We start from the raw sequence: 23,065 nt of genomic DNA, 5'->3' as shown, positions 1-23,065 counted from the left end.
TAAGACATAACAATCACAAGCTTTGAAAATTAAGTCTAGTTGGTGCAGAACTTGTTTGGATTATCAAATTACCTTCTCAGTCCTGACAAGGATGAAATGCACAGCAACTAGTTTGTGCTTGTTTTTTGAGCAGGGCATTTGTTCCAGGAAGGATTCATTCTTTTTAAAAAGTGTGTGCTATTGTTTAGGCTGCAGTCAACATTAGGAATAGTTGTTACAATGATATCTTCTCTAAAATTAGTTTGAAAGTAGTCATTGATTTCTTTACAAACAAATCTCGTAATTCAAGTTTGTAATGTTGATATTTTCTTTGTAAAAGCATATATTACAGAACATTTCCTTTTGTGTTTTGCAATTTGAAAAAACTGTTTAGCCAGCTTTGAGTTGTATATTTTGAATTTGGCAGGCAGTTGCTTGAGCATTCTGCTTTCCTCCTTTGTGCACCTTCCCTTTTTTTCTAGTTCTCTTAGTGATGTGAACAGCATGGCACTGGCAGTATTATGCTTGACAATGAGACTGTTGACTCTAAACAAATTCTTAAACAGGAATTTCTCAAAGCTTTTGAATATTTAGGGGTTGTCAGTAGCCTGGTAATTAGTGGGCTTAACTGTGGAATAGATCAGTGGACCTGTTGCTGAAAAACTCCTGCATATCAAGATGTGCAGCAGAAATGCATCTTGGTTTTTCAGGGAATGTATGTTGGAAGGAGAGGAAAGAGAATCCTGGCTTCTATATGCTGTAACTTAGACTTGGTGAATCATGTATGTTCACTACCTCTGTTAATTTAGAATATATAAATTTTCAGCAAGACGCCAAAGTGAAGAATTCTTTTCTGAAGTGGTTGTTGGAAACAATTTTTTGTGGGCATGATGGTTATGGAAAGAAAGAACAGTGGACTGGATGGCAGAGAGTTTGGTGTGAGATGTGGAAAAAAGAGATAATAGAACATGTGCAACCATTGCATTATGCTGGGACACCACCAATGACTTTTACTGTGGGATGCCAGGATAGTTCTATATTACTTGAAAATGCTGGCTATCCCAGTAAGTCCGTCTCAACCAGTTAAATATTGTTGAATGTGCATCTGTGGCAGAGTATTTTATGTGACCATTTGACATATTCAGTATAATGTCCAGTTAAAAAGGCTCATGAACCAGGCAAATACAAAGACATTTGCAGGGATGCCACTAATCTGAATGTGGATTCTAACTTTGCACCACAGTTTTTTGCTCTTTGCTCATGGCGACATCTTAATGTGTCTGGAAATTTTTTTAAGCTTTTTGTTGAGAAATTTCCTTTAAAAATTCAAATCATTTTGATCTAGGCACCACATAAATGAAGAAAATTTTGATTGTCAATGAAAATTAAGAATTTGAAACAGGCATTTTACATTTCTTGGTTTGAAATTGGACATAGATATTTTTGTGAAATGGCAGACAGAACACCATTCTACATTTGATACAAGACCCTGAAACTAGTGCAGAGTTTTATAATATGTCCTTCGTATGTTTTTATTTTAAATAGCTAAGCAGTACTAATGCAGTGGGTAAGCTATTTGCAGTGGTGTTGGAAAGTTGCATGGTGTCATTAACCTGTTTATTGCACTGGCCAATATTCTCAGCCAGGCAATCTGATACTTGTTTCTCAAATTTTTCGGCAGAAAATGTATATATTAGCAAATAATATTTAAATATTTTTACCTTGACCACCGCCTTTCCAAAATACGCAAATCTAATGAAAGTAGCTTTGCCTTAAATAATCATAAATTATTTTTATAGCCCATTTCACAGTAGCTGCGAATACACTACAGAAACAAAAATATGTATACAAATGTAGATCAAAATGAACTAAACAAATATGCATCAAAATATGTCAACAAATACACAACACAGCATCAAAATTTAGGTGAAAGGGCTGAGTCAAGATAGAGGAGCTGGTTGGTTTGAATGTTGATTTGAATGCTTAGTGTTGTGTTTTGAGCAACACACCTCAGAGCACATGCCGTCCTTTCCTGCACACATAGATACATTAGTGAAGTCAACAGTAATACCTAGACAATGAATGGCACAGGCAGCAGGATGGCACAAAACAGTTCAGTCTATGTCAATTATACACAGGATGGAACTCAGATCAAGCCAGATAAACCAAGGACAGTTGCCACAAGCAGCACCGAGTGTTTGGACTTTACAGCTTTCAACATTCACATACTATTTTTCCTTCCTTATGTTAACACAGTCCAAGTTAATGCTATCTTTGTCATGATGCTGCTCATTATAAGTTCCCATTATTATATCAATTCATATTAACACAAAAAAAAAGAACACGAGTCCTTTGAAAGCATATTTATTTATCACAGCAGGTTAGTGTTAAACATTACAGATGTTAAAACAGTGCTTTAAAATGTTACCTTTACATGAACATAAATGACATAGCTTACTCCTAACAAAGGAAAATGAACTTAAACAGTTTTCACAGGATTGATGGCATGACGCTAGGGTATTTTGGTATTCTGGCTTTACTGGTCTTCAAATGTACAGCTAGGCAAGAGCAGGACCTCAAAAGCCTGTATAAACCTTGCCAAATATTTATATGAAATGCCATTACAGTAGTCGAATGCAGGACAAGTTCCACACAAATCTGCTTGACCAGCTAAAATATCCTCAGAGAGATGCCAAACCACTTTGTCATTCAGACTATGCAATTCAAAGTCACAGCCATAACATAAGAAAAGTGCAGAGGGGAGATTAAAACATAGCCAAAGAATCATGAAGATAGAAAGAAGTAATTGTTAGACAAAATGTTTGGAACATTAGATTTGAAATATTCATCATGCCATTCCCTTCCATTTACTCAGTAGTAATGACAAGATAGGTGCTTGGTGTATTTACTACATGAAAGAGGCAGTTACAAGAAAGTTACAACAAAGAAGTAACAAAATGGGCAGCAAGAAAATTTATGTCAGAATTTCCTTGCAAAAATGTATTTTTAAAAGTATATTCATGCAAAAATCATGGCTTCTGCCAGTTTCTTGTCACCTTTGTAACAAAGTAAAGCTGCCACCATGAGCAAGATTTCAAGACCAAAATAATAGAAGCAGATCTCTTTCGATGGGGAGAGAAATACCAGTTTACTAATCTCTTATTGAAGGCAAATTTATCACCCTGAACACAGTCAACAGTGACATGGACACCCTCTCTGGTAGCATCAAAGGTGCCCCTGTCTATGGTTCAAAAAAGTCACAGGGTACCCAAAGGTGATGAAGCAGCCCTGGGTCATGAAGGGGGCTCTTGACCTTTTTGACTGCAGGTAGGCCTTGAAAAGCAAAAGGATGAGCAACTCTAGAGAAGCTATCAAACACTACAAGGCCATGTTATCAGGAAAGGGATGACGGCAGCCAAATGTATCAATAATATCGGTAACCTTATGGAAGATGTTGCATTAAACTGGTGAAACAAATTCTGCTGTGACCTGTACATCTTCCTGCTGGCAACGATCCAAACATCCTTCAAAATGATCAAGTTAGGAAAGAAGACCCTGCAGACCTACAGGTCTGATGGTGTGAGCTTTTATAGCACAGTATCCCAGCTAAAGACATTTTCTCTGTGCATTACAAACACAAAAACACAAGGCGGACAAAATTCCCATGGCTCTAAAGTTAATGGAAATGCCAGGTGTGATAGAGGTTGAATTGGCCAACAGTAGCCTGAAGAGAGGGAAGTCTCCAAGGGTTGATAACATCCCAATGGAATTTCTCAAATGTGGAAGTGAGGTGCTCACTGTTCTGAAAATATGGAATACCAAGCAAATGCTGGTCATACCATTCCCCAAAAGGGGAAGATTAGGGCAGAACAATTGCATGATAAGCCTGATTAGTCATCGAAGCAAAGTTATGCTGAAGGTGATCCCGAACCACCTCACAACAATGGAAGTGAACTGCTCATGGACAAGAAGCCCAGGTTCAGAGCCAGCTGCAGCTTACTTGAACAGATTTTCAACAGTTGTATCCTGATTGAAAAACATCTTCAACACAGTAAGGATCCTTCCCATAACATTGACTTCAAAAAGCCTATGATAGAGTCTGGCATGAGCTGTGGCACATGATGCAGATATTCAACACTGAAAAAGATGTCCCAATCATCCAATCGCTGTACAATTCTGAAAGCTCAGTGCTCTTTAATAACCAAATGGGAGAACTCCTTCCAACAGCGGGTATTCATTAAGATTACCCTGTATGCCCTGTGCTTATCAACATTTGGAAATAATCATGTGAGATAAGCTTCATGAGCACTATACCTTGGTGTCTATTGAAGGGAGGCCACTAAGTAACATACTCAGAGGAAGCGCAGGCAGCAGCAGTGAGTTGAAGGCTCCCACAAGCTCAATCCTAGCATCAGCACATATGGAATGGAAATCAGCTCAGACAAGAACAAAGTTGAACATTAATAAACATGGAAACCTTAGTTCCATTTGAACAGCGTACAACTTGAAGAAATACAGAGTTTCAAGTACCTGGGTGCAACGCTATGGTGGGATTTGAGTGGTGGATGTCTAATATAAAATCACTGCAGTGAGGCAAGACTGAACAAAGTTTGGGATAGCAAAATTTAGCTTTGTCACCAAGTACAAACTATATAAGTCCCTGGTTGTTCCCATCATGCTGTATGGTTAGGAAATGTAGACCTTGCTTAACCAAGAAAGAAAGATCCAGGTATTTGAAACTAAATGCTTCAGGAGACTGCTCCGAGTCTCTTACAAGGAACACAAAACAAATGAGTATGTATGCAATGTGATTGCCTCCCTGGTGAGTTCCCAGGAACCTCTTCTTGCCACCATGAAGCAGCAAAAGCTGGTTTGATTTGGTCATGTTGTTTGGCACAGCAGCTTACTGAAGACTGTCCTACAGGGGTATTCAGAAGGAGGATGACGTGGTAAGCAAAGGAAAAATTGGTGGAAAACTTCATAGAGTGGTCAGGCTGCTAGATGTGGGACCTGCTCAAAGGTTCTCAAAATCGCCCCTCACCCGACCCCTTGACAACTAGTACCGGTGGGTCAGTTCCATAGGCAGGTCATCTTGCTCTGAGTCTGGCTGTTAGTGGAGTGATAATAATGATGATGATGACCTTTATGGCAGTTGTCAAGAACAGAAAATACAATTATCACATGTGCTTGACCAAAGTAACTGGAGTAAAAAGGACCAGATGAAGATTTATGTTTAACATCCTCAATTTTAAAATGCGAAGACATCATGACCTGCATGATGTGTGGGTGATGGAAATGATAATCAGCTGAAATAAGATGCTTTGTGCTTTGTACAATTATTGCACCAAAAGCCTGTGCTTTCAGGACTCAAAGTCAACAGATATGTGTTCAAGTATTGTAATGAAAATCTAAAAAATCTGCATGTTTTGGTGAACATATGATGAACAATACAGGTGAAAATATTTTTTTATACATAATGTTTGCAAAAATGGAGTTGACAGTACATTTCACACAGTGAATTACTTCCACAATCTCACCATGGTAACTAATGTAACTATAAGGAAATGCTTAAAAAAAGAATAATATCAGCACACAAAAGAGAAATCTTCAAGACATCTAATTATCATAATATACAATTTCTTAGAATACAAAATATATTTCCCATGAAATCAGTTTTATAATTCATTTCAAAAAGGAAATGAATAAAGAAATTTGTTAGAGAAAAGCATTTCTGAAAATATGGTACTACACAGTTCACATTCAAAAACTCTAATATCCAGCAGTTTTTAACACTTCTTGATGTGCGTCCTCCTAAGATTTTGAAGTGGATCCCTTTTCAACACTAATGAAAACTCATTCTTTTACACTAACCCTAATCACTTATGTTGCTTTTCAAAATTCTCACACCAAAAATGAAGCTGGTATATAACAGAAAAGTTCATGTCCATAAAAACATCAGAGACTTTATACATGTTCAATATGTGCATTAAGTTTTCTTTTTGTTTAGATCTCCATTTCTTCTCTTTCTAAGAACCAGCTAACCAAACACTTTATGAGCATCTCTGGAAAGGCACTCTTTTTCAGCAGTTTCTTTCAGATTAGATTTCTTTGGCTGCCATATTTGTAATCAACTTCTTTTAAGCATGTTAATTGCAGGTATAAGAGATTAACACCCTTAATTATTGAGAGTTATTTTCAAAGTGCACATGTTTGGGGGAGTCCTTCAATAAAAGGCTATAAATATCAGCCTCACCTTTTCTCTTATAATTATAAATATATACACTATCATGATCAAATAAAACACTTCTGGTTCTTATAGCAAAGGAACAAAAAGAAGTTCTTGTTGAACACACACAAAAAAAAAACAACTTTCAACAGACAATGCTGCTACAGTTCTTTAGTCATTAGACCCATTTTCGTTTCAAAACTTTCTTAAAAGCTTTTAATTCTTCATAAATTGAGAGTCAAATTTGAAAGTGTTAAATGTTGAAACACAGCCACACTGTCACTCTTTCCCTTTCTTCCCTCCATATATGCTTTGCAACAGATGCACAAACTGTGACCAATCATTGACAATCATCATCTTAAGATTATTAAAGATGTCTATAGGGCTCTTGCATGGTTTCCACAAATCAAAGGTACCTGGCAGGTATGCAAATCCCAAGTGGGAATTAGACATTTTAAGCAGTTGCTTATATATTTATGAACCAGGTCAAGCTAAGTCTAACCTACATGGTCAGTGGCATCATGGATAGAGTATACACAAAAACACATGACTAGTTAAAGTGTGGGGATCACTTGTGTGTCCTCTTTTCCATGAGCATTTATAGCATCCTCACCAGTAACTGGCAGAATGTCATACTTATGTAAGAACATGATTAATAAACAAAACATGAAGTAAATGAATTAATATTAATGAACTCTTTTTTTAACTGGGAGAATTCTACCAGATTACCTCAGTGCAAAATACATGTATACCCATTTGCTATTAGATTTTATTTTGCTACCTTTAAACTATAAGTATAAACACCGAGTTTGGGAAACTTTTCAACTAGTGCAATACATATAAAACATTAAAAATTTATGCAGCTCTGTATATAAAATTAAATGTGGGATGCTTGATGTGTTAAGAACAAGTGGAAACTATGTGGCAAATATGCATTATATTTGTGAGAAGACATTTACAGAGGTCACATATATTTCCAAGGGAATTTTTAAACTTTGACTTAATCACAGTGTGCCACTTCATTCTGAAGTGGATGAAATGACAACATAAAATGTCTTTCGTTTGGTAATTTGGTATTGTTTTGGTCATTAGCAAAAAAGTATTATTTTGGAGGTAGAAGGGTGTGGTTAAGGAAAGATAGAAAGGAAGAAGACCTAAAAACTTTGCTGTCTCATTTTATTTTGACCCCAAAGCAAAATTTATTGTCAAGGACCTGTTGCAATGTTCATTCTGCTGAACTATTTCTAATCACTGCTTGCATGGTCTGGAGTTTTGTTAGACACACATAACTGTATCCAGACAGTGAACAATGGTAGCCAGATGCTAGTTCTTTAACTATAAATGAGAACATCAGTATTTACTTACTACTACCATCCTATTCTTGCCATTCATAAAGTCTCTGACAAATGACTGCTGCCATTGTAGTCTTGTCATTGATGGTTACAAATTACATCAGCGTGCAGGTACTACTACCATCCTTAGTCTTGCCATTGGTTTCCTTTACAGAGCCCACAGCACCATTCTGTACCTGTCAGATATCCAGGAGTCAGATTATTTCAAAAACTGCATCAATAGTAGTACTAAACACTGGAAATAGAGAGGAAATGAGTAAATGCATGCACACAGAAGGACGACTCATTTAAAAGAAAATTTACAAAATGACAGAACCTAGCATGCATGCTTTTCTTAAGTAACAGGTGCTTACAGCTTTTGCATGCATCTTCTCAAGAACCAATGTGTCGATAGGAAAATGATGGTTATCAACCCGTTCTCGAGGAATGATGCCATTGTTGCTCTCTGCTTCTGCCGCTAAAGAGCTCTCTTCTTCACCAAAGACAAACAGGGACACTGTGTCCCCTTCATCTTTCTCATGAACCATCTCCCCCTGTTGATTGCAGTGAGGAAAAAAAATAACACCAAAAATGGTTATGAATTCAAGAAAACAACCCTCCAATAGCAGTACAAAGTAATATTCACTGGATTCACACCCAGCATTCACTCTCCAATCTCTGCCAACTAGGTGTCATTAAGACAGTGCTGAGTAAACACAAAGCCTGCCAAGGAAGGTCACCTGCTACACCAGTGGCTTTGTAGACATAACAGACTTAGGCTACAGTATTAAGAACTGCATGTGAGGACTGTTTAATATCTTGCTGCAGGCTTTTTTCAAATATGTGTGGGGCAGTAATGGAAACAATGAACACTGAAATGATTTTGTTCATCTAGGACAGTGCCAGACTAATTGTTGTTTGGATGCGTGGAAACAGGATGAAGTCAAAAGCTTGTTTCTATAAATCAGCAACAATTAGTAGGCAGAATAATTAAATAACTGTGATAGGTTTCTTTTTTCATCAAAGAAATATGAATTTATAACCTAGATAATTGGTTTATTGGGAAATTTCCGTCTTAGGAAAAAAAAAAGGCAGATAACCATTATTGCTATGCATAACACCAGTAACAATTGAGGGCACGGGTGGTGCACAATAGCGGTGACAAAGAAAAAAAGCTTGGAGGATGTTGGCAGCATCATCATACATTTAAGTGCAAGGTTGGGAGATGTTCACATTATCATGCATGTAATGGGCAAGCTTGGGAGATGTTGACGGTGTCATCATGCATTTATCAAGCAAGGTTGAGGAAAGCTAAATCATTTTGCACCATCATGATAAACATTGCATAAACATTCCATGCAATTTGACAAGCCTTTATTTGGACTTACAGCCATCATTAGAAAATGCTATGGGAGGGGACATAAGCAACAACAATTGAGAAAATTAGTAACTGAGTAACAATGAGTGATCTATTGTCTGGGTGGTTGTCGGCTATTTATCCTCACATCTCTCATGCCTCTCTCTTCCTTTCTTCTCTCTCTCTTACATGCACACCAACATGCAAACCTAGGGAAGCACCCACATACGCAACAAATGGGATAAATACACACACAGTTCAAACAAAAGCAATTGGATATAAAAACATCAAGCTCACATGTAACCTGTGTAGTATTTATGACTGTTAAATTTTTCAAATTTTTACATCAGCTATTTACTGATTATGGCTTGAAGATGGTAAGTGTCTACAATGAAATTTGTTTATCATTTAGTCAACTAACTACACAAGAATAATGAATACAGGCTAATGCATCCGATTTCTACTAAAAAGCTGTTTTAATAACTGCAATCTACAGGATTCTCTTATTATTGAATTAAATCAGTGTAATGAAGATTCATGCCAGAGATTAAGTGAGGAGGTTGTAGACAGAGCAAGATATCTGGACACTGGATTAAATTTCTCAAGTACTGGGTGTAAGTATAGAGAGGATCAGGCACCTACAGTTGTCAGCATAATTTATTATTCTGCATACTGAGATAGCATAAAGTTTAGAGAAAATAAATTAACGATTATTGTTTTTCCAGGTTGCTAACAACAACCAGCAACAAAGTCATTGGCCTATGCTTGGTGTCCTGCTCAAACATGTTACATGTGAGATGCTTCTACCGTTGTGCTATATGCTTGATAGAGAGAGAAAGGGCATGTGTGTGGGTGAGAGAAATAAAGTTTTCACATATGCCTCCATGCACATTTGTTTGCAGGTTTGTGTCAGTGTTTATATGTTTATAAGTTTGTTTGTATGGCTGTGATCGTTGAAACACCAGTGTTAATGCTGCACAAAGGTTTTTGCATGATTGTGATGTGGTCGCTTTATTTCTGTGCTATGCTGAAAACAGTGCTCTTTAACCATATCTCTGCCAGTCCCAACGTTCACTTTTTTCATTCGTTCAAAATATACAGCTGAAGCTTCATTAACATGGTAGTATACCTGTAATATTCAGCTTTTAAACTGGGACAGTTCTGGCGTGTATGGAAAAGTCACCAGATTTTATGCAGAAAGTTGCATTGAAGATAAAAATAAATTGTGCTCAGTAGTACAATCATGCAATGCAGCAAATATTCTTCTGGTGCAAGGAAATAATATACTTCTTATAGTTTCTTTAGAGGGAAAATCAGAGATCAATGTAGTAGCAAGGTACAACCATAAAGAAGAGAAAGAACGGTCTACTCAAGAATGTTTAACTGCTAAACTCATTATCAAGCAGTCAGTATGGGAGCTGCACCCAAAAGGATATTAGGGGACAAGTAAATTAGAATAAACAACAATGAAGTGCAGCAGGAATGTATCAAGTCTTACATCAGCTCTTAAGTTCAATTTTGAGACCAAGTGCTTTTCGCGAACATTTTTCTGAACTTGCATAACCTGCAAACAAATGTTCAGCTGTCTGTTAGAGGGAACATAGGATATAAAGGACGTGTGCCATGTTAGTGGGAATATGGAATCTGACAGAAGGTAATAACTACAATGACAGGGACAATTTTTTTTTTCAAATGTGGTAGAATAAGCAAAACATGCTTTTTTACTTCTAGACCTTGCCCTGATAGAGGAAATAGCATGCAAAATTGCTAGACTATTACAATAATGAGGTATGGCCAAAAAAGGAGGAGGGTAACAATATGTATGACAGTAGTAGTTATTTACTTATTATGAAATTATTTACTACTACATCATAACAGATGTCCATCCCTACTACTTTTTGAGATAACCTTTGATTATAAATTAAATTTACTTTATAATGCAAAACCACACGATGTTTAAATTCTTAATCAAGACACCTAACTTTATTTTTTATGTTCTGGGACAGAACAGCTGGGAGTTCATATGAGTATAGGGAATCTATGTTGATGGTCGAAGGCTTGTCTAAGACACTTTTCCTACATCAAAAGATGGATTAGTGAGGATTTTTTAATGCAATTTCTTAACAGTAAAATCTTATCTGAGGTTTTGGTTTAAGTAAATATTTTTTTACTATTTTGTTATCTGTTGGTTCATTAAGAGTAATGGAAAAAGAATGAAAACTAAATTTTTAACCTAAAACTTAAATCATGGCCATTCCAAATTTAAAAGAAATCAACTATAGAAATAGCGGGGAAAACTTATCATCCTTCATATAGCATTCAGATCTCAATGACTACTGATCATTAAGGCAAGTAGATTTTTACACTGGATTTCAACCATGTGATGAAGAAGTATAAATGATGTTAAACAATGCACTGTGTACATGGCAGAATACTAACCATCCATAACCACCTTTTATATGATACCAGCTAGCAGGTGGCAAAGTACGCTAGGTGCACAACATGAAGGAATAAACACTGTTAGACAACACAACACTTTCTTGTGCCATAACATTATATGTAAAACAAATGTTGTTAGTACCTGACTCAGTAGACGTACTCTGGTCTTAAGTCTGGTCCCTGTACTGTGAGCCACTGCAGAAACTGCTCTGAAGAAGGATGCAAAGTGCTGGTCTTCTGGAGGCTTCTTTGACCATTCTTCACAGAGTTGCTAAACATAAATCATGCTTAATTACAAATGTTCATATCTAGTATCCGATTGAGGCTAGTGTACTAAGTTATGTCCTTGTTTTTGTAGAGCGTAGGGGTTGAACACCTCCCAGATTGTCCCTTTCTCACGCCTGCTGTGTACATAATAGCCAGGGCTGTCAAGCAGGCTGCCTTAAACATAAAATAACTAAAGAAAAGACAATGGAATAAAATAAGGGGCAGACAACTGATTCTCACCACCATTCTGCGCTCTTTCTGCATCAGCCGCTCACACTTGCGATGCATGAGAACAAGCTCTGTCTTTGCATGGGACTGATCACCACCCAGCAACTGTTCCTGTGCAAAGATGGTGTTCCTTCGACCATTGTTCACTGATGTAATCTGCTCCATTTTGCGCAGTTCCTGTTTTGACAAGATTTGATGGGAACCACTGAATCAGATTTGACCTTTATTTTTATTAAAAACAAAGACTAATCAGAAGGAAAAGAAGTTTGAATATAATGCAAAATTTGCTTCCTATTTCTGACTTCTAAACTTACTGTTCCAACCCATTCCATTTTACTTCCTGCCATTTTAAACTTCAATGGGTGGACAGTCTAATGGTTTGAGCAATCCCATTTAAACCCAGATGTGTGCACACACTTGCTGGTAAGTGAGTTTGTATGGTGCAGCATTCTTTCCTCGGTTGATCCATCTGATGACTAAAAAGGGTTGAGAAGGGAAAGGCAGTGAGGGAGAGAAGACAGGCATAGCCTCATCAAAAAGCTGGCTCCAATTAACATCTCACTCCCCAGCGACTGTAAGGACACATTAGCCCTAGTTTGACCTTTCATACTTCAGTACTCATGTAGCAGACATCTTTCCACTCAAATATTCTACCATCACTGTTACGTCATTATCAGCATTAGCTGTTGTTTTCTTATATGATGGTGTACAGATATACAGATCCCAGCATGCAAAGAAAAGCAAAAATTTAAAAAAATGCCGTTCCGATCTTAACACCACTTTTGGCAAAATGTTGAACTTTTAAAAGCTTCTAGATGCTCCAGTTTTGCAGCTAGACCTTCCACATCAGTAATAACTTTAACACGTCTACATATCTATATTTTTTCAGCTCCTGGTCATGGACACCCAGGGCCATAGTTATGATACAAGGGTCTCTCCCCTGAGTCAACATGGGGAACTTAAGGACATGCGTCTTGTTTCTAAAGTTATAAAGTGATGTCCAGACCCTGCAGATGTTGTTTTACTCCTGAAGCTGTAGTTATAAAATGCCCTGGGATAGAGAAACATTAATATTTGTGGGGTCTGGGCACAGACTGTAACTATGAAAATGAGCCTGGTTTTTTTTTTTTCCATTTTGCCCTGGAGAAACGACTTACTCTCACTTCATAACTATGGCTCCAAATGAGAAAAAAATGTCAAAGATTTTAAATCTCTCTGCACAGGCAGATGAATCTGAGAATATTTCAATAATGTTATCCTGACATCTGCTTAGTGAGCCACCTTGAGTTGTCCTTACCTTTGTTGTAAGCTTAACCAGTTTGGGGTCTCCTTCTGTGTCCTCTTGTTTGCCATACACACAGAAGGTGATGCAACCTATATCAAAGAAATCCAGATGCTCTTGCCCAATTTTAGGGATAGAGATGATGCGTGAATGGTTGAATTCTGGACTAAGTGTTCCAGTGATGAGTTTTGTCTCAGTGAACTCAATGTCCTGGACTATAGACACCTTGTATTTCACCAGAACACCTTTGCAGAAACGTGATTTGTGGATTTCTGCTGATCTCACATAAATCTGCAAGACATCACACAGAAAGAACTTAACAACATAACTGCCTGCTTGTTAAAAACTTCGTGAGACCAGTTGCTATAGTGTGCAAGCACAAGCATGTAGGAAGTGAGATAGGAAAGAATAGCTTTCCCTTGTCACAAAATGACTAATGTTTGGATTAAGGGTGTAATAAGTTTTATGACAGCTTAATTTTAACACTTTCTGCATTTTACTGTTCCAGATTACTCAATAAAGTATCCCATACATAAGCAAGTCAATCTATGTCTTACTACCCACGTGTATAATGTGTATACATATATATATATCAGATCTTATGTGTGCATGTCAATTAATTGAGCTAAATCTTAATGTGACATTTGTCACGCTAAATTTAACACATACCTTAAAGTGGTATGGCTTTCCTAGCAACTCTTTTGGCTCATCAACAAAACTGTCCTCATCTAGTGACCTCCCCTGATGATTACAAGGTGTAATGTTCACGTAAAGCCGTCCTTCTTCCTGCCCTTTGTAGTCTGTTATTGTGAGGCGGTCATCAAAATCCAAAGCATAGGACAGTGACTGCAGAAACACGCTGGCTGTGCCTATCAATACATCCTCTGTGGGTTCCCAGAAAGGATCTTCTTCTTTGGGACGCTTCAGAACATCTTCTCCATCAAGATATTGCTGATACATTTCCTGCATTAAAGCCATTTGCTAATGTAACTATAGGGGCAGAAATTACCAGCAGTAGTCACTATACAGCTTAATGTCTATCACAGTTTTAGAGCTCTGATGTTGGCAAACTCTCTATAAATACATCATACAAACCATTTGATAAGAATATATTTTATTTTGCCAACTTGTCAACACACACACACAAAATAAATCACACTTATGCAATGATAAACAACGCAGTAGAATACAAGCTGAACAATGAAGTACATAGCTAAAACTAAAGAGATATAACTTTTTGAACAAATACTCAAAACCTTTTCGTTGAATGTACTTGACAAAATGTATAGCTGAAATTTCATAGAACTCAAGGACAAAAGAATAAAGAGTAGCAAGAGTAGCAGGATGCATTAATATTGTTAATTCATGATAATGCATTTCAGATTAATACCTGACAGTTTTACTTCTGAGGTTTGGAACATGTACATATATTGATACTTAATTATAAATGCTTGTATATTTTCCAAATTGCAAAAGTGGAATCCATAAGAATCAGTGTCAACAAATGCCATTAGAAAATTTATCATGGGTTGATCATCAAGGCATACTTTTGTGCAACCAACTGTACTAATGTAAGTTATACTCTTTTATTATAGTTCTGTAAATCTTTGGCAAAAAACAAGCGCAGGTTTAATGCCCTTTTTTAATAAAATAAAATGAATTTGTTCACCTGCATCATATATCGCCTGTTCATAAACTTGCCTCGCTCCCATAACCAGGTGTTTCCATTCAAAAGGTTCTTCATCTTTACCATCACCCTGAAAGACATATCACAACTTGTCAAACACCTCCCCAGCACTGCTGTGCAAAGTTCCTTGCTGTCTGTAGGAAATATCTTTCCCATTATTTCATACAAGGCAAACACCATTAGTCACCAGCACATATCTCATTAAAATGTTTTCCAGCTGTCATCAGCAAGATTACTCTCCCACCCTAGAGCTCACCATCACCTACTAGCCTCCTGGAGCTGGATTTCTGCCATTAGATAACAATTTTACAATGCAGGTGGCCATTCTTCAAATAGTTATGATTCAATCTTCACAATCATAAATGTTTTTGTCAATATTTTAAAGTATATGTTTGATACAAAAAAGTATTATGGCTTTTGTCTCTTCTCATGTAATATCATTTGCTGTTTAGTGTGGGCTATACACTTTTGCGTTGTGTGTATGTGTGCACAAATGTGTGCAAATCTATCAAAGGGGAATCTCTGAACTGCTCAAAGATAAATGCATGCACATAAATGTGTTATGCTTAATTACAATTATTTACAGACAGTAACAGTCAGTCTTATTTCACCTCATATTTCCTCATTACACTTTATAGTTCAAGCTAAAATTCACAACAGCTGAATTTCTACTTTTACTTGAAACTGCACACAAGATAAAAAGTAAAGAAATGCACAAACTTGTTTAGTCAAAAGAAAAACCTTTCTACAAATCTTAACCAAGCATCTTGGCACTTTCTTCAAAGTATTTAGAGATTCTCTAAGTTCAAAGCAAAGATAAAAAGGCAATCGAATTTCTTATCAGCTTGACACACAAGGTCCATCATGCTGAAAGCAGGATATATAAAAACTGTTAGTAACAAGAAGGGCAGGCATGTGTAGCATTACAAAATATCACTGTGTGTGTGTCTTTCCATACACTGCCATGCCTGAGTGGATACACACACACATATTTTTATATATATGTGAAAACATGCAGATAGATGAGAATGACATATTAACTGAAAAACAAAAGGTGACTGCTTATGTGATTATCTTTGTAACATTAAATTCTTTTTCATTAATAATAGCTTCATTTGAATGATTTGACACAATTCTAGTCAAATACTGGGAGATGGGATGCCTGTATCAAGAAATGAAACAAAATCTTAAACAGAACATAATACATGCATCAGAAGTGACGTGTAAATAGCATATGGTATACTTCAAATCTGATGCAAAGAGCAAACTGCATCATAAAACTGATGTACAAAAGACATAATGCATGCATTAAAACTGACACAAAACCTAGAAGAGATGCACAAAAAATAAAACTAAACAACAATGATTTAGGAGAATGGACTTTTACAGATGTACCTGACGTTCATGTTATCTTCCGTGGTACTGTAAAAGTGAATCAGCCATCATTAAGACACATCTCCCACATCAGCTAATCAGTTGAAGAAACATTCACTAATATAGTTGTTTTGAACCAGCAGTTATTGAGAAAGATAATATTTTCAGAAACTTTGGCAAAATATTTTATTCATAAAAGTAATTAAATATCATATGGTATGTCAGTTTTGTACTGATAATGAAATATGAGATGGCTTTGGTTTGCAAGGCTATACAAAATGAGATGTTTTGGTTTGTAAGATTGTATGAGATGTGTGCTGATATATGGTATAAGTCATGCTGATTGTGTGTGAAGATATGAATCAAGATGAGAAAATCAAGTTTCTGTAACATGGCTAAACAGTTTCTAGTAGAATGACCCCAACACCACCACAAGACTTTTCCTCACTGCAGCTTAAAATTAAAAAAAAATAATTTTAACTTGACAAGAAAAACAATGCTATTCTCAATTACTATATTTAGTTTATCTTTAGAGAAGCAAGACAGGTGCAAAAACTGTGCATATTATGTTCTTAGAAATGTATACATGTTTTGGTAGGGATTGACCTATGTGCATCTCATCTCGCTGTGTGCACGTGTGTGTGCACTCTAGATTTTTCTCACAGTTCTTTACTTTTACCTAGTTTTCAATTTCTTTATAAAGCACAGTGAGTCTGTTTGTCGTTGGCATCACCATCATCTTCATCCTTCTCCTCTGATGTACCACTTAATGTGATTTTCTCTAAACATATGGGTAACTCCACTCATACTTTTAAAATTCAGCTGCTGAATAATGTTGTTTCTTATTTGTTATGTTTTGACAGAAGCAATATTTTATCCAGCGTCATCACTGCCCCATGACCATGACCATTACAACCACTGCCATCGTCACTGTTATTTGTTACAATCTAAAACTGCCCACATTACTCTAGTTGAGCAACCAAGGAAAAACTTAAAATTTGAATTGACAAAAGCAGTAACAGGCGGGAAAACACACACCCCGTCCATAGCAGTGTAAGCGGCATAGCCATAACCTATCAGTGATCAATCCAGAAATAATATTACTGCAGAAAGAAGTATTTTAATCAAGCATGCTTTGCAATTTTTTTGAAGCATGCAAAAAAAGGTGTACCACTCCTCAGAAATACATACTTAGTGGCTAAACTTTCATCTGGGCTGAAAATGATGACAACAAAACAAAACAAAACAAAAATCAGTTTTCATTATGTGGAAGTATGCTGAATGCAATGTGCATGAAATACAACAGACAAACTGACAGTTAATCGCATAACAAAGAAAATATGTAGTTCATCAATTGAAATTATATACGTGTCTGAATTATGATTGCACAGGGGTCTTTCTGGTGCGGAGGGTATGAATGTGTGTTCATATTGTGCTCTCTGTCTGGTTCTAACCTTTGATTATAATCAAATTATAGAGCTCTGAAATAAAGAAAGTCATTTATCTTATGAGATGGACGAATGACAAATCTTTATCTACAAGGGCGACAGAATAATCAAAAGTTAGGCTTTTTCATATCTAGCCCTCAATCTAAGCAGAGAGTACCGTTAGGTGGTACAAGTATGATTGGAACAAAAAGCTCTATAGATGAACCTAAAATATTGCAATAAATTATACCCGTACACTTTTCACTATATATGATTAAACTACAATTCATCTATAAAAGAAACTCTACATTATCTTTAAATGGATTGTCAATATTTCTCCACACTGCATATCAACAATAGAATATATTTAAGCAAACTGAAGAATTGTCTTACAAACAATTCACTAAGGCTTGAAAACAAAAGGAATCAAGTGACAATGTGAGTAAAGCTGGAATTCTAGGTTCTTAAATAACTGAATACATGCTGGATGGTCTACTAAGTATAGTTAGCTATGCATCACAGGATTCCAGAAACAAGATTACACGACTTTGCTGTTTTTCAAACTGTGCGCTATGCCAGTCTCCAATGTACAATGAAATTTGTGATGTTAAAACACGATGAAGATGATCAAATAATCAGATGATTATTACCTTTCATCTCTATGCTGGTGCACTGTATTTTTAACAAACACAAACGATGTGCTTCTTTTACCTTTGATGAGTTTGAATTTCCAATATAAAACCTAGCTCAAGACTGCTAACAGATGAAACCTATACACTGCTCTAATTATTTAGCCTCAAAATATGTAATTTATTTTAAAGCAAATTTTTATTAGAAATGCACACCTAAATTCAACACAAAACAAGCTGTGAAAAAAATAAGAAATGAAAGGCATATTCAGGGAAACAATGCCAAAATGGATTTAGCATCTTTACACAAAGTGTTCAAGAATGTTGATGCCTCTTTGAAGACTCATGAGAGAGGAACTAATCATCTCAATTTTGGAAATGACATGTACTGTCATTTTAAATTACTTTTAGCAGTGTGATAAACTGTCATCATGCAGAGAATTACTGTTCTTTGTCTCCTCAATCCCCTCTTTTTTTTTCCTGTGTGCATGCATGCACACACACACACAAAATGCCACACATATATGCCACACACATACTGTTTCACAAAGTTTCTAGCAAGTGTTCTCAATAACTGGATATATATTATATAAACACACACACACACATCTGTGAGTTAGTCTTACTTTCTGGAAAGAACGTTATAGTCGGTGACTACATGTCTGGTCTGACCTTGTTGGAACGCACATACTAGACTGTCCGTTTAGTACATTATGTCATGAAGTATATTTCTCATCTGGCCTTGTTGCAACATATATGTATGTACATTATGTCATGAAGTACATTTCTAGCATGATCCTGAGTTGTCACACCATAGCTTATACATTATGCATCATAACTCATAACAAATGTAGCGTATCTAAACTACTTTAAGAAAGCAGGTTTCTGTTTGAGAGTATTCGAAAATATATTCTAAATTACAACCCTTTACATCATCATGAAGCTTGCTGTTAGTCACTGGTTTACATCAAGGCATAGGATTTGACTGGTACTTACACAAAATTTGTTCTACCACTGCAAATTGACAAACTTGTATGTTAAGAACAATAAGAATTTCTGTCATCACAAAGAATTAATTAGGTATTTAGTGTATTAAAAACTGCTGCAAAATGTTGTCAGTACTCAAGATGTTAAGATAGGAAGTAATTAGAATAGTGGTCCCATCATTTTAAAGCTTAGATAAACTGTGTATTTCTAGCAGGTTTGGATATAATGATGCCTGTATGTCACCAAATTATAAACAAAATGCAGGAAGTTTTGTACCTTTGAAATACTGCTAGAATGAACAGTTTGAAATCATGTCTGTCTGTCTGATGATTTTAAAAATAAAGACACTCTAATGATGATTGATTTCATAGTCAGAAATGACAGACTTTGCAAAAATTTTCCTCAGCAGCAGCCACTTTACTATGAATCTGTAAAATTAAGAAAATTATCAGATGCATTAATCTAATAGCCCTTATGAAAGAATTCTGTTACTGATTTGTATTGAAGAAGTTAAAAGCTTGCTTTAAATCTGCATGTTTCTGTCTTTTAACTGTTGTCAGATGCAGCAACAGCTACTCACTGGTTGCTTTGAGACTTTACACTGCCCTCCTGTGCAGCAGCTGATATGAGTACCACCTCAAATAACTTATGCTTGTTCAGCTCCTCTGAGATGGCGTTCACTTCTGACACCATAGGAAGAATTTCCAGGATTTGTTCCTGAGCCACTTGCTGTTCTGTCAGCATCATGTTTCCATGTCAAGAATAGGCACATATAAAAACTTAACTTAGTGACAAAGCAAGAAATTCAAAACTGCATAGAGTTAAGGCAGTTCCACAGCATCTTCAATATAAACAACTTCTACAGCAGTATTCTGAAGACATTTTGCAAACACAACTTTGCAAAGGGAGAAAGATTTTTATCAGACAAATAAAATGTACTCCAAAAAGAAGCAGATCTCAAAACTCAAAACTGTATGTCTTACTGCACTTAATGGTACAAAACACATTCCTTTAATTGTATTGTGTACATCACTATACCTTCCTTTCTATGTGTTGTATTACCTACAGTACTGATATTCAAACAACTTTGATTTAAAAAAAAAATAGGTAAGCATGCAGAGGGCAACATCTGGGCATAGCATTGAAGAAGGGAGAGATTTTACAGTAGTGACGTGTAAAATGCACAGAAAAGAAATAATGTGCAATACCTTTGGTTAATGTTGCTCCAGACTGCATTGCTACAGTTGGAAAACCTTTTGCTTGTGCAATCTCTTTCTGAGCAAACTCATATGTTATCTCTGCTGGAGTGTTAGGAGGTGCCTGGGGTTTGACTGGGTTGATGAAAACATACAGGTGGTTTGAGCCTGAAACCCACAGGACAGAGCAGAAAATAGAAGCACATCATCCAAAAATGCAAAAGATGCCATGAATACTTAAAATACATCAAGCAAAATGTTGTGAAACAAGAGGACAGCTATATCATTACTAGTATCAGGACAGTATGCATGATTAGTGTGGGTGCAATGTCCAAAAATGTTCTGCTGCATCTGCATTTTCTAGAATCATGGATGGTTTCTGGTCTGTCACTCACCAAAGAGAACTCGGTCCTTGTGGCTGAGCGTGGTTGTGCCTGCAACTGGAATACCATTTATTTTTATCTTGGCGCCATGAGAGGCAGGCTCAATCTCTATCTCTCCCTTCTTGTTGGTGATTACTGCATGTTGTTTTTGAATGCTGGTCAGGAAACATAATCAAGTCAACTGCCTCAGTACAAGCAAGCACAAAAGAGAAAAATAAATTAGCATTACATATACAATTTGGATCTTTAATCAGCCACACATAAACTAAATAAAATTATGAGCTAATGCAGTGTTAAAAGAACAAAAATATCTGCATCAAACTGCTAGTAAAGCTTTGTTTTCTAGCACACACCCATTCCCATCCTGAGCATGCAACTCTGACACTAGTCCTATTGTTTCTCTCTACCTTAATCCACTGAGAGTAATGTCTGGCTGGGGACTGGCATCTTTGCGGCCTACAGTTGTCTTTTCCCCCTCCAGAAAGTGGAAAACAACACCTGACAAGAGTGGATCTTCATTAAGGTTGACTAGATGAGGGTCTTTTATTCTCCGGGACAAATCTCGTGTCTCTTCTTGAGCAATTGCATCAGTTTCTGTCCGAGCTGCAGACAGCTATGAGACCATACAAATTCATCAAATTCTACCACTTGAAAGGAAGGATAAATAAAACAAACTTTGATTCCTATCCCTACAATGTACAGCTTTTAAAGTCTTCTTTTGCACAACTGAAATATTCAGAGTTGTTTGTATATTTGCATATATAAATGTTTCTATATTTGCACATGCATGCACACACCTTTTCCTCCCAGTTCTGTGTATTCTCATTTAGCATGGCTTGATTAGCCAAGAGCTGTGCTCGTATTTCTTCCTCCATCTGTCGCCGCATTTTTGCTATTTCTGCAGTACAAATCAAGTTCTTAAAGACCAACCTGAATGGTTATGTTTCTTTCAGATAAAGGCAATATAAAAAAAGTAACCCGTAAATTTCAGCCTCCAAAACCCATCCATTAATTAATTATCCGCTAAGACTCGCACCTGCAATCAACAAGCACGGATAACAGTGTACTACATCACATTGGTACACCATTCATAACATTGCCTGCAGTCAACACCAATCAGAGAGAATGAGCAACAGTTTGCTGACCGTCTGCATTTCTTGTGGTTCTGAAAAAAACTGCTACTTTAGCACGAGAAATGCAGACTTTCAACGTCCAAATAACCTGAACTGTTGCTCTGATTGGTGTTGACAGCTGGCAATGTTGTGAATGGTGTACCAAGAAAATTTATCATAAACTCCCTTCATGCAAAATGGATTGCTTTTTTATAAAACACAAGCAAATGAGTCACCAACTCTTCCTTTGCACTTTTTTAACTTTGCTCTTTGTTTTGCAGTCACAATAATCCACCTGGAAGTCTTCACAATGAAATAACAAACTTGCCTTCTGGACTCAAGCCAGCATGAACTACAACATCCAGTTCCCCCGAGAGTTTTTTTTTCAGTCGTTCATTTTCCTCCTAGATAATGAACAAACATCAAAATAAAGATTTTGATAGAAAGTGGATTATAATGGATACACTTTGAATATGCACTGTGAAAAATTTAAAGCACCATAAACATCTGACAAGAGAAAAAGTCAATATTCATAAGGTATTTGCAACATGAAACAAAGTCTGTGGTTGAAAGAAAAAAACTACTTCGAAAAAAAAGCATTTTTGTCTGGTATCACATTTCAGATCCATGAACAATTGGGTAACTGACCCTAAGCTCTCGGATCAATTTATCCACAGGATTCTCATTGATAACTGCTTGATTTTTTATCTTTTTAGCACGGTCAGCATACCGCAGTGTTGACAATGTTTCGTCATAGTTAATGTCTGCTGGTGATAAAGCTGCGATCATGACAGTTTTACTGAAACAAGATGTCACAGAGAGTAAGTTGATCAGAACATATATTTATCTTCTTGCAGACCCAGTTACACTGATAAAGATTTAACATTTAACAAAGACAAAAAGACTACATTAGAAAAAATCATTTAAAAAATTCTTTGTAAAATATTTTTGAATTAGAAAGTACTGGTAAAAGCTCAAATGTGGAATGCCATCTATATACCTGTTACCACCAAGTGCATTCTGTAGCAGTTTGGTCAACACAGAATCTCTGTACGGTACCACGATTTTCTTCTTTCCCTGAGACATTTCTGCCAGTGCCTGCAGGTACAAGATATGGGTGTCCATGTTGAGAAACAATGTGAAAGCAATGGAAAATCTTTA

At 36.4% G+C, this 23,065-nt stretch overlaps 1 protein-coding gene across 8 annotated transcripts in view; it reads right to left on the bottom strand.

Moving 5' to 3' along the window:
- Positions 1–2,327: 2,327 nt before the first annotated feature.
- LOC112576776 (kinesin-like protein KIF28P) overlaps positions 2,328–23,065 on the bottom strand; it is a 34,227-nt gene continuing 13,489 nt past the window's right edge. Inside the window, exons 12-30 of one of the 8 annotated variants that reach the window (XM_025259475.1) lie at positions 22,905–23,002; positions 22,553–22,703; positions 22,233–22,308; positions 21,590–21,690; positions 21,200–21,405; positions 20,805–20,947; positions 20,422–20,577; positions 19,794–19,947; positions 19,223–19,240; positions 17,362–17,385; positions 16,192–16,218; positions 14,779–14,866; positions 13,779–14,072; positions 13,125–13,400; positions 11,840–12,004; positions 11,475–11,603; positions 10,392–10,457; positions 7,911–8,090; positions 2,328–7,733 (exon numbers count right to left, since the gene is read on the bottom strand). In XM_025259475.1, the coding sequence (XP_025115260.1) occupies positions 7,653–7,733; positions 7,911–8,090; positions 10,392–10,457; positions 11,475–11,603; positions 11,840–12,004; positions 13,125–13,400; positions 13,779–14,072; positions 14,779–14,866; positions 16,192–16,218; positions 17,362–17,385; positions 19,223–19,240; positions 19,794–19,947; positions 20,422–20,577; positions 20,805–20,947; positions 21,200–21,405; positions 21,590–21,690; positions 22,233–22,308; positions 22,553–22,703; positions 22,905–23,002 (2,433 nt within the window). In that variant the 3' untranslated portion in view covers positions 2,328–7,652. The remainder of the gene's footprint in view (positions 7,734–7,910; positions 8,091–10,391; positions 10,458–11,474; positions 11,604–11,839; positions 12,005–13,124; positions 13,401–13,778; positions 14,073–14,778; positions 14,867–16,191; positions 16,219–17,361; positions 17,386–19,222; positions 19,241–19,793; positions 19,948–20,421; positions 20,578–20,804; positions 20,948–21,199; positions 21,406–21,589; positions 21,691–22,232; positions 22,309–22,552; positions 22,704–22,904; positions 23,003–23,065) is intronic. The other 7 variants (XM_025259482.1, XM_025259478.1, XM_025259477.1 and 4 more) reach the window with 7 other exon arrangements.

Source organism: Pomacea canaliculata, linkage group LG12 (genome assembly GCF_003073045.1).
Source record: "Pomacea canaliculata isolate SZHN2017 linkage group LG12, ASM307304v1, whole genome shotgun sequence".
NCBI lineage: Eukaryota > Metazoa > Mollusca > Gastropoda > Architaenioglossa > Ampullariidae > Pomacea > Pomacea canaliculata.
Note: the sequence above shows the minus strand (reverse complement) of the source record. Positions and strands in the feature narration are given on the sequence as shown.